At 42.0% G+C, this 14,412-nt stretch overlaps 1 protein-coding gene across 1 annotated transcript in view; it reads left to right on the top strand.

The window, feature by feature from the left end:
* CCDC113 (coiled-coil domain containing 113) overlaps positions 1 to 13,595 on the top strand; it is a 293,612-nt gene extending 280,017 nt beyond the window's left edge. Inside the window, exon 9 of the mRNA XM_044062236.1 lies at positions 13,366 to 13,595. Within this exon, the coding sequence (XP_043918171.1) occupies positions 13,366 to 13,422 (57 nt within the window). The 3' untranslated portion in view covers positions 13,423 to 13,595. The remainder of the gene's footprint in view (positions 1 to 13,365) is intronic.
* The last annotated feature ends 817 nt before the right edge of the window (positions 13,596 to 14,412 follow it).

Genomic DNA, 14,412 nt, shown 5'->3' with positions numbered 1-14,412 from the left:
GTGCGAGACTGATGGCAAAACTCTTTCTGCCGTCGGAGTCCGTTTTTCTACTCCTTCTAGACCTTACCCCAAAGGTCAGAAGGGGGGAAAGATGTGGTTCCGGAAACAATCTCAAGGAGACTTGCCTGATGCACAGAGTCGATCCCCCTCTAGAGGCAGAGGGGGGGAACAACAGTGGTAGATGCCGCCCCAGAGGCAGAGGGGGCCCGCAGAATCAAGGCAGTCGAGAATCCTTTTCTGACAAGCCCTTTCAGCATCCCTGAGATGTTGCCCGACTGTCCACCTTTGGAGGCAGTCGGGGGAAGGTTGCCACTGTACCCAAAAGCCTGGCTATCCCTAACTCAAGACAAGTGGGTACAGTCTATCATTTCCGAAGGCTACAGAATTCCCTTTCTTTTCGTTCTGAAGCTGTCCAACAAATCCCTTCCAGATGTTCCACCCAGTCAAAGGGAACAAGCAGCATTAGAAATTTCAAAGCTGCTCGCAAAAAGAGCCATTCAACCAGTGACAGCAGACCACAAAGAAAACAGGGGACTGGAGACCCATTTTGGATCTCAGCAACTTGAACAAGTTTGTCAAGAAAACAAAGTTCCGGATGGTCACGCTGCAGTCCATTCTTCCCCTTTTGGAACGGGACAGCTGGATGTGCTCTATAGATCTCCAGGATGCATACTATCACATGACGCTCCAGGAGATTTCTCCGCTTCAGGCTGGGAACCAGTCATTTTCAATTCAGAGCCCTGCCCTTTGGTCGCACTACAGCCCCCCGAGTCTTCACCAAATGCATGGCAGTGGTAGCTTCTCATCTGAGACGTCAAGGATTCCAGGTGTTTCCTTATTTAGACGACTGGCTCCTTACAGCCCCCACCAGGCATCTCCTACTCCTCGCCAGAGACTACACCTTTCGCACATGTCAGGCACTAGGCATCTCAGTAAACTACGGAAAGTCTGTCTTGTCGCCTTGTCATGTTATTACTTTCATAGGCGCAAATCTAGACACCGTCAAGATGTCAGCCATACTCACAGAGCAGAGGATAGCAGACATTCACAAACAGGTCTTTCTTCTTTTACAGAACAACAAAGTCAAGGCCAGACAGATCCTGAAAGTCTTGGGAATTATGGCTGCGGCCATCCCTCTCCTACCATTAGCCTGCTTCCACATGAGGATTTTACAATGGATGCTCTTCACACAATGGTCTTATCAAAGCCTTCCAATGTCCCATCCTATTCGGATAACTCAATCGTGCAAGAGTCATCTCTCTTGGTGGATCTCATCCCCTCAGCTCCTCCTAGGGAGACCCTTTGTAACCCCCCCTCCAGTTGCTACAGTGACAATGGACGCCTCCCTGATCGGGTGGGGGGGCATTTCCAGGGCAGGACAGTCCAGGGCATGTGGCAACCGTTCGAGTGCCACTTGCACATAAACGTTCTAGAGATGAGAGCAGTGCTCCTAGCGTTGCAAGCCCTACAAGACTCTCTTCCCATAGGAACTATAGCAATACAAACAGATAACATGTCTGTAGTGTGGTACATCAACAAACAAGGCGGAACCAGCTCTTATCCCCTATGTCGAGAGGCACTCAGACTATGGCAATGGGCGATCTCTTCTCAGCGATTTCTGTTAGCAACGCACATTCCCGGGAAGTCCAATGTGATTGCGGACAAATTGAGCAGAGCTATTCTCATGCCTCACGAGTGGTCTCTGAACAACTCAGTGTTGGAGAAAGTTTTTCGAAAGTGGGGCAGACCTTGCTGCGACCTTTTTGCTACTCCCCAAAACAGCAGGTGCGACGATTTTTTCACCCTCTTTCCCCAACCAGGCTATCCCAGCAGAGACGCTCTAGTACACGTTTGGCCCGGGACTTCTATGCCTTTCCCCTTCCCACTGATATCCCAACTGATACAGAAAGCCATCGCTCAGGAAGCTTCTATGATCCTCATTGCCCCTTACTGGCCTCGTCAAATTTGGTTCCCCTTTCTTCACCGTTATCTGTTGGAACAACCTTGGCATCTGGACCCAGTTCCAGACCTTTTGACCCATCAGTCGGGTCAGTTGCACCACTCCCTTCCCTCTCTGAACCTCACAGCTTGGTTCCTCCAATTCCGACCTTAGCCAGGCTTCCTTTGATATCTCACTCAGTGAGAGATATCTTGATTGCCTCTCATAAATCTTCCACTCGGAAGATTTATCATAGCAAGTGGAAATGTTTTTCCTTTTGGGCGCAGTCAAAGAACATAGATCCTTTCACTGCTTCTATTCAAACAGTTCTAGACTTTCTAGCCGAACTTTTCCATGCAGGTTTGTCCCCTTCTACCATTAGAGTTCAATTGGCTGCAATTTCGAACTTTCATGTTGGAGTCTCAGAGTCCTCTATCATGTCTCACAAACTCTGCAAGGCCTTCTTAAAGGGGGTCTTTCTTCTCAAACCACCCATCAAAGATCCTCCTCCTCAATGGGATCTCAACTTGGTTCTGGCATCCTTAATTCTTCCCCCCTTTGAACCTGCGGCTTCATGTTCTATAAAATTACTTTCCTGGAAGACACTCTTTTTAGTAGCTATCACCTCAGCTAGAAGAGTCTCTGAACTTCATGCTCTGTGTAGTCGACCCCCTTATCTAGTTTTTCATAAAGACAGGGTTTCCTTGCATACTAACCCGTCTTTTTTGCCCAAAGTAGCTTCATTGGCAAATTTGAATCAAACCATTGAGCTTCCTGTGTTCTTCCCAAATTATTCTAATAGGTCAGAACAAAAGTTACACAGTTTAGATATTCATCGCCAGCTTAGGTACTATCTAGACAGGACCAAACAATTCAGGAAATCTGACCAACTGTTTGTTTCTTATGCAGAAGGTAGAATGGGCCTTCCAGTCTCTAAAGTCTCTCTCTCTAGATGGCTTACTTCATTGATTACCCTAGTGTATGAAATAAGACATCAACGGTTGCCATCCAAACCCAGGGCTCATTCAACTAGAGCTTTAGCCACCTCAGTAGCTTTCCAAGATAGGCTGCCTATTGATTCGATTTGTTCTGCAGCTACTTGGACTTCTCCCCATACCTTCATTTCTCATTATAAGTTGGATCTGGCCTCTAGAGACCGGGCCAACTTTGGTTCCACTGTACTCAAGAGTCTGTTCCGATAGGCCACCCGGGATGAGGTGCTAGGGACGCGGTCCCATCCAGCAAGAATGAAGGCGAGATTGACAACTTAACATTTAGAAGTTATGTACCTACCATAATGTTCCATGTTAGTTGTCTTCTTCTCGCCTTCTTTCTTGCATCCCACCCTCCTTCCCCCTAGCCAGGACAGACCTAGAAGAGTTTCTTTGTTCCTTATGGAAATTTATTGCTGGTATTAGCTTTCAAACAAGATCTGAGGAAGTTACCGCCTAGCATTGTGGGATATAGGGAGCCTCGAGCCGGTGAAACTAGCTCTCGAGCTTTTAGAGTGGCCGAGTCGGAGCCGAGGTTCGGCTCCGAACCCATCCAGCAAGAAAGAAGGTGAGAAGAAGACAACTAACATGGAACGTTATGGTAGGTACATAACTTCTAATTTCTGCCCGGGATCGGACCGGGGACCTTTGGCATGTGAGGTGAACATGATAACCATGGAAACTCATAAAAATCCATTGAAGTTCCCTGACTGGGAATTGAACCTGGGCCATGGCAGCGAGCGCGCCAAATTCTAACCACTAGACCACAAGAGATCCCTAAAGCTGGCCCATATGGGGATTGAACCCGTGACCTTGGCATTATTATCACCACGGTCTAGCAAACTGAGCTTAACAGGCGATATTCTATGAACTATATAAGGCTGGAATTATCTACTCAGAACAAGGTGAGGAAATGCCGTGTGCTTATTTTTATTCAGACTTAGCTAAACTCCAACATTAATGATAGCATAGTCCATGTGGAGGGGTTATCACTTTTTAGAGCAGACAGAATACATTCTCTCAGTGGTAAGTCCAAAAGGGGGAGGTGTCTGCATCTACATCAATAACAACTGGTGTACCAGTTGTGAGATAGTATCCTTGCACTGTTCAGATAATCTAGAGTTTTTGTCACTGAAATGCAGACCCTTTTATCTACCCGGGGAATTTAACAGCATCTGCGTCACAGCTGTCTACAGTCCTCCCAGTGCTAGTCCAGATGAGGCAATGACCATATTATACCAGGCTATAAATGAACTGCAAAACCAGAATCCAGACTGTGTTCATATACTGGCTGGTGACTTTAATCAGGCCAATTTGAAAACAGTTCTGCTTCACTATTTCCAATATGTGGACTTTGCAACAAGGGGGGGGGGACACACTGGAGAAGATGTACAGCAATGTTAAGCTGGCATTTAAGGCAGTGCCTCACCCACACATGGGAAGCTCTGACCACCTCTCCTTATTATTAATACCAGCATATAAACCATTGCTAACTAGAGGGAGACCAACAGTGAAACAAGTAAGAATATGGCCAGAGGGTGGAGTCTCAGCACTCCAGGACTATTTTGAGAGCACAGACTGGAGCATATTCAAGGAGGTGGTTACTGAGAGCCAGTGTATCAACCTGGAGGAGTACACCATGGCAGTGATGGGCTGCATCTCGAAATGTGTGGATGTGACAGTTACCAAAACCATCAACACACGAGCCAACTGGAAACCCTGGTTGATGAGAGAGGTGTATGAGCTACTGAAAGCAAGGAATGCAGCCTTCAGGTCTGGAGACAGGGAAGCCTTCAGAACAGCCAGAGCAAATCTGAACAAGGCAGTGAGGAAATGCACTTATGGCAGAAAGATCCAGAACTACTTCTCTGACTAGAAAGACCCCAGGCACCTATGGCAGGGTATCCAGGCCATAAATGACTACAGAGCTCTGTCTTCGCAATGTGAGGACAACAAGGAATTCCTAAATAAGCTGAATGTCTACTTCAGCAGATCTGAGGAAGGGAACAGAACAATAGTGAAGAAAATTCCCATCGGTCATAATGAGAAGATTCTCACCCTTAACCCAGCAGATGTCCAGAGGACACTGCGCAAAGTTAACGCAAGAATGTTCTTTTGACATCAGTGATTCCAGATGGCTGACTGTATAATGCTTTTTTTCCAAGTCTTTTAAAGCTTCAGTTGTCTTTAATATCTTCTTCCCCCCACAGTTCACTAACACTGAACATTTTTCCATGCAAACATTTCTATTCCAACCCCCTTTTAACAAAAATAGAAGTCACATACTCAGATCTGTTGATATAGCTGTGTAAGTCCAATCTTAAATAACCTATCTACAATTTTTTTTTACTTTAGAAGAAAGCCTAGTTTAGTGTAATAGATGAACTTCTTTCTGCCTTGGCAGATTAATTAATTGAGGATGTTTAATTATAGTATAGGTCTGCCATTCATTCAGAGAAGTCAGTGTTACAACTTTAGCTCCACAGTATAGTATCAGAATTGTGAACTTTATTTTTCACACTGCTCTCACTGACTTACAGGTTTGTAGGTTCATAGGAGATTACTAGGCTAACGGCTTAAGGGCGCTTACAAGCCTAGCCAATATAATGTGATTTTACTCAATATTTGGCCCCTAGGGGCAAGAGAATAGCATGCATTTGTACCTGTGCATTGAGTACCTTACAGATTGTCCCTGTCCGTAAGGGACTTAGGCATTACTCCAAGGTGTGAATTTGTGATTCTCCATCCATTGATGCAAAATGTGTTTGAAGAAGGCCAGGGAAGGGTTCCGCTTAATGTGAATAGGAAGCCTGTTCCAAAGAAGGGGTAATCTCTGTGACACATATCTGTCTCTCAAGCATGTTTTGTTTGAGTGGCTGACTGTTTAGATCCCTAGATCAGGTGGCCTTTGTGCTGTTTGACTTGTGGGTGTGTAGCAATTTCATCAGGGCTGGATTTGTGAGTGCCTTGCAGGTCAAGCATAGATCACCCCTTAATAATCAGTAGAAGACAAAGTAAAGGGATAGGGCTTTTAGTCTGTCTGCCTAGTTCATGTTGTTTACATGTATTTTCTTTGTGAGGAACCTCTGAGGTGGCTTCAGCTGTTTTAAGTGCCTAGTACACAGTTATTGGTCTCATGAAGGCTGAGTACAGCAGGACTATAATTTCCCTGTATCTGGATGCCATACCTTTACTTATAAATTGTGCCTTATAAAGGATCTTCTCACCACTGTGGACACATGGCAGTCAAAGTTAAGGCTACTGTCTATCTGTATACCTAGATCTCTCACCTCTGAGTCCACTCTAAGGGATGTACTATTGATGTTGTAATTTGCAGGGGAATTTTTCTTCCCAAAGGGTATAATAATGCATTTTTTTTGTATTTAGCTTGAGGCCATGGTTCTGGCACCAATTATTTGTATGATGTAGACCCTCCTGAAGGATAGCTACATCACTGGAGGATTCAGTGATTGCCCCAGCTTGCATTCATTGGCAAACTTTGTCATCCAATGGCCTTCCACATTTACCTTGACTTCAAAGAAGTATATTCTGAACAGGAGTGATCCCTATACTGAGCTCTGTGGCACACCACTAGTAACTGGCCTATTGCTGGAATTTGGATTCACCACGTGTCCTGTCCGTGAGCCAATTGGCTATCCATCTGGTGGCATAGGGATTTATGTCAAGTTTTGTGAGTTTTTTTTTTATAATACCTGTATGGGAAGTTGTGTCAAATGCCTTGGCCAGGTCGAGGTAGGTCGTATGTACTGTTTTACCCTCATCCATGGCCTTAGTGACTTTCTCAAAGACATCCACCAGATTTAGTAGGCATGACCTACCCTTGACAAAGCCAAATTGGGTCAGGTCCAATGTTTGGCGGTCTCCTATGTCAATATTTACCATGGCTTTACATGTAAGACTAGTCAAACTTATGGGTCTATAATTTCCTGGGTCAGTAGATGGTCCACTTTTATGCAGAGGGATGACTGTTGCTGTCCTCCACTCTACTGGAACAAAGCCAGTCTGGAGGCTGTGGTTAAAAAGACATCCTAATGACCTGTAAGTACTGATTTAAGTTGTTTAAGAGACAATCTGGTATATTGTCAGGCCCCATTGAAGCCCTGTTTTGAACTTTGGAGAGCACAGTGGCAACCTGTTCTTTGGTGATAAGTGGCGGTGGAGGGGTAGAGGGTTTTTTTGGGGGGAGAGCTGGGGGTGATGGGGAGGTGACATTTGAGCTGGATTTGTTAGCCAGTAAATATGCTGTGTCCTCCAGCTGAGTATAGGTGATGCCATCTACAACTAATTCCACACATTGTTGGGTGTTGCCCTTAACATTGTGGACATAACTGAAAAATGCCTTATGACTGGTTATCCTTGGCTTTGGAGGCTATTTTTACCTCAAAGTCTGCTTTAAGAGACTTGATTAGTATATTGATTCACTTGTGTAGACTAATGAGGGACATTTCTCTGTTGAACACACTCCCTCTTACTTCTCAACAGGATTTTATTTCTTTTGTTGTACAACCTATTACTACTAGGGGTCCACCAAGGTGGTTTGTTTTTGCAGTTTGACCTGAGTTTATTTCGGTATGGTACTGCCATTTTTATGGAGTTGTTTATATGGTCTTACAGGGCTTTTGTGTATGCCTCTGTATAGGCTTCTGTGTTTTCTGGATTTGGGGGAGCTTGGAAACTAGTTCTTAAAGTTTTTGGGGATAGGTGGGGGGACTAGTTTTACCTTTATTTCAAGGGAGAATGCTTTGTGATCTGATCTTATTAGTAAGGCTATAACACTAGGGGGCAGCACTCTCCTGTAGTTGTGAGTAGCAGATCTGGGATATTTGTTCCCCTAGTAGGAGTGCACACTAGCTGCTCCAGGGCATTTGAATGTACAAAGTCAAGAAATCTTTGGGCCTGCATGTTAGTGGTCATATGTGCCTCCTAATTAATGGAGGGGTAGTTAAAATCACCCATGTGTATGTTATTGGGCTGGATGGTGAGTGATTCTAATAATTTAAGGCATGATGTATGGGTTTCCTGGTTCACAGTGAGGGACTTGTAGATAGCAAGAATATCGTAATGGATTTTCCCATGGTTAGTTGGACATGGAGTAGTTCAAGCATATCATATTGTTTGAGCAGACTTGAGGTGTGAATATGCTTTATGTAGATAGATACACCTCCACCTGTAGTTCTTTCATGTTCAGTGGGTAGTCAGAATGTATGAAAGGCATTATAGTTATACACTATTGAGTGCTTTCTGTGGCTTTGAACCATGTTTCAGTAACTTCACAGATGTCTGCATTCTCCAGGGTGAGGAGAGCTTCCAGAGAGTGCAGTTTCTTGCTGAGGCTCCTAGCATTGAGCAGTAACACCTTTAGCTTGTCCTGAGTAGCTTTTATTAAGTTGGAATGTTTTTCTGTTTGGCATTACCTAAAAAAGGCACTATAGGGCTAATGTTTTGGCTAGTAACTGAAAATCTAGAGGTAAAGGGTGAAGACCATCCCTGGCAAATCAGCGTGGCTTTTCACCCATGTCCTCCCAGGCTGACAAGTATTAGACCTCTATGGAATGACTTCAATAGCTAAACCAATTGTTAAAGTTATGCATTAATACCATCAGATTAAAGAAATCTTGATGCTACAGCTGCTGGTCTAATTTATTCCTTTGGTAATGGCTTACAAGATCACATTATGTGCACTTCAGACACTCTCTAAGGCAATCATTGTGGCAAGTTGTTTTATAGTAGCAGGTGGTCTGTTTTCATAGGCATACCTAACTCAGATTTGACTGACTGTGTATAAGATATCAAAAGAGACATCCTGGACACCATTTTTACATATACTACCCTGTCCGGAGATGCCTTGATACACCCTTCCATTATGGAAGACGAGTGGTTTAGTTGCTGGCTCACCCACAGTGGAGGAAAGGATAGGGTTTCATGTATGATTGTAACTTTAAGCCTCTGATAGAGGCTGGAGGGCATTAGAATATAAACTTCATATTAATTGAGGTAAAGCCAGTAGATCATCTGCACAGATGGGTGTGTGATAGCATGCATTCATATAATTGCAACAATGTCATTGTATACTGGGCATGGGATGGGATTAAGAGTAGGTCAGAAATGAAAAATTGTGAACTATTTTTTGAAGACAACCCACCTTCACTTGATTTTTGCCCCACTGGCAGTGTAGATGTGGCCAGCCCAGGTGCTGAACAAATGAGTTACAAAAGTGAGTGGGGGTCTGATGATTAGGAGTGTGTGTGTGTGTGTTGGGGGTGGGGGATGGGGGGCAAAATATTAAACAAACAAAAAAAAGCTGTAGCAGGCATCTACCATCAACTCATTGAGTTTTACAGCAGAATTTTCTGGGTGCACTGACAACTTTTTTATCTATCAGCTGTTTCATACCATTTTTGGTATAGGCAATTCCAGACAGTTGTAACAATTCTTTTGCAAGAGCACCCAGGAATATGACTATGGTACCATTGGGTAGTGGCTCAAATTATTCTAATTGTCTTCTTGCTTTCAAGCCCACATAGAGTAACCGAGATGCAGGTTCTCACGTCACTAGCATGCTAGGATAATTGGCAGCAAAGACTGGTACATCCTGGATCTACCAGCAGGTGAATACTCTGTGGAGTTTAAACCAAAAACAGTACAGCAAACTTCAATAGTTAATACTCAGCAAACCAGATAGTTCATATAGGAACAATAACAGTAATGCAGGAAGATTTCTGACTTCCAGTCATTAAAATTCCACCATGTGATTTAACTTTACTGAGATCAATGTTAAGCATTTCTTTAGCTGTTACAATGAAATTTCTTAATGCATTTAAAATTGCAACTACATTTAAGAAACTATTTTAAAGAATGGAAGGATGTATAGTTTGCAGCAGTGGATATATTACAAAGTCTTAGTGTATCATGCATTTTTGTTTTTTGTCAAAATTGTCATTATTTGTATGGCGTTTATGTGTCATGTTTTCTTTTATGTTTTTTTTTTTGTCTTTTCTTAGTATTGTTTTACTTCTGTATTACATTTGTTCTACATTAATGCTTAATAAAAATAAATAAAAATGCTCAAATAGTAGTAGAACTGATATATTTCTTAAGGAACAGAATATTTCAACATGTCCCAAAAGAGCACTGGAGGACAAGGATGTACTGGAGGAAAAGGATGTACTCCTATTTTCTTTTCTAGTCATCAAAAGACTTGGAATTTAATACTAATTCTGGATCTCAGTGGCCTGAACCAGATAATTATATAAAACATGTTTATATGCTCACCCTTCAATCTTTGACTCCACTTTAATCCAAATATTATTATATATGATAGTGTGTGTGTGTGTGTGTGTGTGTGTGGGGGGGGGGGGCTCTGTTTATGTGCAGGATCTTCATCTGTGTATTAGACTTGTACAGTGTAATAGGATAGTCCTGAGATACAATGGCATCAAATTACATTTCAATTTCATATTTTGCGGACTTTTTCTAAGTACTTCATGTTCAAAGGGGCTTATTTCAGGCACAGTAGCATGTATGCCTATCTATGCTGTTTTCCATGGCCCCATTCAAAGTACTCCCATCAAAAAGAAAAAAAAAGTTATAACCTGCCTGTACTCTTCTCTCATCAGGCCAATAATTGAGTACAATGCTTCTTTTGGTATATACCTTTCTGAGCACCTGTAGCAACTGGAGAGACCACAAAGGTTCCTCACAAGGAAATTCAAGGTCTTCAGCATCTGTCTTATGGGGATCGTCTGAAATCACTGTCACTTTATTCTGTTTCATGCAGACTACTCAGAGGTGATCTCTGCTTTGCATATACGGCAATTTCTGACCCTGCTTTATTGGAAATGCTGCATATCTGCATGTCAAGTGGTACATGAGTTACTCGCTCTAAAGAACTTAACCTGGTATGTGACATTAATAAAACCTGCTGGAGGGACAGATTTGTCTCCCAGATGTTACCACACTTTTGGAACAGACTCCCACTTCATTTCAAACAGAGCACCTCATTGGCCCTCTTCAAATGCAGTCTGGATGATTGGATGGGTAACTGTAAGTTCACGCCAGGGGGTCCACCTGTGTCCCTCTTGGACAGGGGCAATAGGTGCTGATTGTGGAAATAAGGGTAGAACTTGGCTAGCCTTGTAAGGGCCTAGGGCCATTAGCCTAGTAACTTCCTATGATCCTATGAAATGTGGACTCAGATGTGTGACTGCTTTGGGCAGATGTAATTATTCAGTTCTAGTTTAATTAAATAATGTGTTATTTTCCTAACTTGCACTGTTAAAACTTTGTAACTTGTCTCTTGTATTTGAGCCTTTACTCCCAGGCTGGGTCTGAAAAAGGTCAACTGGGATCAGTGGCCTACTCTGTTAAACAAATTAAGTACATAAATAACATGTTCTGTTAATTGAGAAAACAGAAAAAATTCTAAGAGATGTCCCACCTTACTAAGTAAGCCTTATTCAACAAAAAGTTCACACTTTGTAGGTTCTGGCTGCCTGTCTTTACATGATAGATCCATGCACAAATAGGCCAGTGTTTTCAAAACGCATGACCCGCCCAACCAAATCAGTTTAACAGGGTATTACAAATCACCATCCCTAATCAAATCAGTCTAGCAGGCCACTGTTAAATTGCCATTAAAGTGATTGATTTTCTTAAAACACTTTTGAAAGTGGTAGCCTTCTAGAGGTATGAGCCTACACATTGTCTTACTATGGATATGCTCACAAAAGGATGGGTAGGACACAGAGTATTATACAGAGTACAGAGGGCCAGGTCATTGAAAGATGCTTTCTGTCACAGACTTTTTCTGAGTTAAGAGCAGATTTAAATTTAGTACTAGCTTTCCAGAAGGTAATAACTCGAGCCATGTTATTTACTAGAACCACCATAATCACAGTCAGTCAAAGACATGTACTTTGTGCCAAAAAGCACTGATTTATAGGGCTCATGATTTAAAGAAACACTCTGAATTCATGCTGGTGATTTATCAGGAATGTCAGATTTGTTGACAGACTTCTTGAGTTGCATCCCTTGCAAATGTACATATGAGAATTATTCTTCACAGCAATGCTATACCTCCTGCATTTCTAAGACTCCCCAAAAACACTTTTTTGCACCAGCAATTAGAGAGAAACTTTAATCTTAATGTTGTTTATCCCAGTATTATCAAAACCCTCTTAGGATGTATGTATCAACTAGTATGAGGTCTACTGTAAGTACCAGAGTCACAGGGGCTCAAAGACCATTATGTCAGACAGGGATTCGCGTCATGTAGTTCACATGAGCTGCCATTCGGGCTTGAACTTAAATATGAGTTCAAGCAAATTGCAGCAGTTAAGTGTACTGAGTGAGAGTGGATCTGCTTCACCTTGTCCGATCACATTACTCAAGTTTGAGCAAGGTAAGTGTGGTAGCTGTGGGGAAGGAGTTGGGACTGGGAGTGTAGCCCAGGGTTTCAGACAGCGACTAGTTTAGGTTTAGGAAGTGGGACGGGAGTTTTAGGGTTAGGGAGTGGGGGGAGAGTTAGGGTCAGGGAATAGCAGTAGAGTTTTAGGTTTATTCGAGGAAGGAGGAGAGTTTAAGGTTAAGGAGTAAGCGGGAAGTGTTAGGTGTAAGGAGGGGGACTGGAGCTTTTGGTTTAGGGAGTGATTAAGGATTTTAGGTTATGGGGAGAGGATGATGAGTAGAGTTCTAAGGTGAGGGTTAGGGAGTCAGGACTCGGGTTAAGGTTTGGAACTGGGTGGGAGTTTAGGGTTAGAGTTTAGTGCTCTGGTTGGATTATACAGTTTAATAAGGTTGGGTGGTGAGAGGCCTGGGTAACTAAGTAAGATTGGGCTAATGGGAGTTATGTCACTTGACCTTTAGACCAAGTGGATGGGAGCAAGTGTGTTCCAAGTTAATACCATGCATGCACTTGTAGTAAATCCTCTAGGCTGGCATATACAAACATGCATTCCCATCATTGCTTTTTAAAAGAGTGTTGTGAAAATCCAATGTAGCAGCAAGAGCAATGATAATGGTCAGCCCCTTTTTGCCCAGATAACACTGGTTTTCAGTCTTGTTTACCATGCATGTTACTTATAATGCTAGAGGGAGGTTGTGTATTCATCACTGAAATGTAATATCTTTTTAATGTCATTAGTGACGGACAGCTTTGCATTGATCATGAATATCCTAGAGATAGCCTAAGACATGGGTGACATTTTAGAAGCAGAATAAATTAATCCTATAGATATACATTGGACAGCTGACAAGAATTTCTTGCTCATCTCAGTATGAATACAATAATTTATTATTTACTTAAAACAAAGAAGTATACATATTATCCCTGTAAATGAGGAAGTCTCGTTTTCAGGAAAATAATATTACTATACCATTTAGATATTTCATGGTCATTGTTTCCATTTTTCCTAGATGTCTCTGAAGAATCATCGCAAAGCCTGGAATCAAATAAAAATGAGCAGTGCTTAAAGGCACGGTATCACAGTGGCATTTAACAGTTAATGAGGGAAAATAAACAAAGGAAGCTGCTCTACAGAATCCATGGATGGCTTTGTAATACATAGCCCATCAGTGATGACTGAAGAATGTTTTAAGCTGTCTTTATGATTCTTGTTGAATGAAATAAAATCTGAAATATCTGATGTTTAATCATTCTTTTATTCTACTTTTGGTTGCTTATTTTAGTAGATTCTTTCACATTTTTATATGTGCATTGCTTTGGGACTGCTTTTACAACAGCTCACAGTAACAGTTTTTGTAACGTTTCTTAGTTGATCTTTGTAACCACTTCAGAACACATCTATGAATAAGAAAGCTCAGTGTTTTAATCTGTACATTTCACATGTGATTAAGGATCACAGATATGAGTTTTAAGTTCAGATAAGAGTTATTTCACTCTGGGAAAAGAACATTTTGGTGTGACAGTTTATGACAGCTGAATCACCTGAAGAAATAATTTTAAGAGAAACAGAATGGTAGATTATGTATTAGTAACAAAGAACAATGTAATTATGTCTTAGTGAGGTTTGGAGTAGTAAATAGACCCCGTGTTAACAAGACTTAATAGCCTAACTACCATGGAAACTTTGGTAATGTAGACCTGTCTTGTTTGTGGTTGTTGTTATGCAGCTATTTGATTACAGGAAATCACATACAAAAAAATCAGTCAGCTCCAGTATTATCAGGTAATAAAAATAAGACTTTCCGACCATGCAACTGTACTGATGTTTGAAGTGGAGCTCAGCTGTGTTGTGAGAAGGAAGAAAACAATAGTGCTATTCCACAAATGGCAATCAGTGCAAGGCATTTGTTCTTAATAGGCTATGTCTAGTTCCTCAGTATTCTCTAGACTTTATCATTTAATTTAGAACATCTGTGCTTAAGCCTGTCTCAGAATAGTAACTCAGAAAGTGTGTGTATCTGTTTGTGCATGTTTTTTGGCAGTGCGGATTACAGTTT

The sequence above is a fragment of the Protopterus annectens genome, chromosome 1.part0 (genome assembly GCF_019279795.1).
Source record: "Protopterus annectens isolate FY-2018-M chromosome 1.part0, PAN1.0, whole genome shotgun sequence".
NCBI lineage: Eukaryota > Metazoa > Chordata > Ceratodontiformes > Protopteridae > Protopterus > Protopterus annectens.
This window is presented reverse-complemented; position numbering and strand designations above follow the sequence as displayed.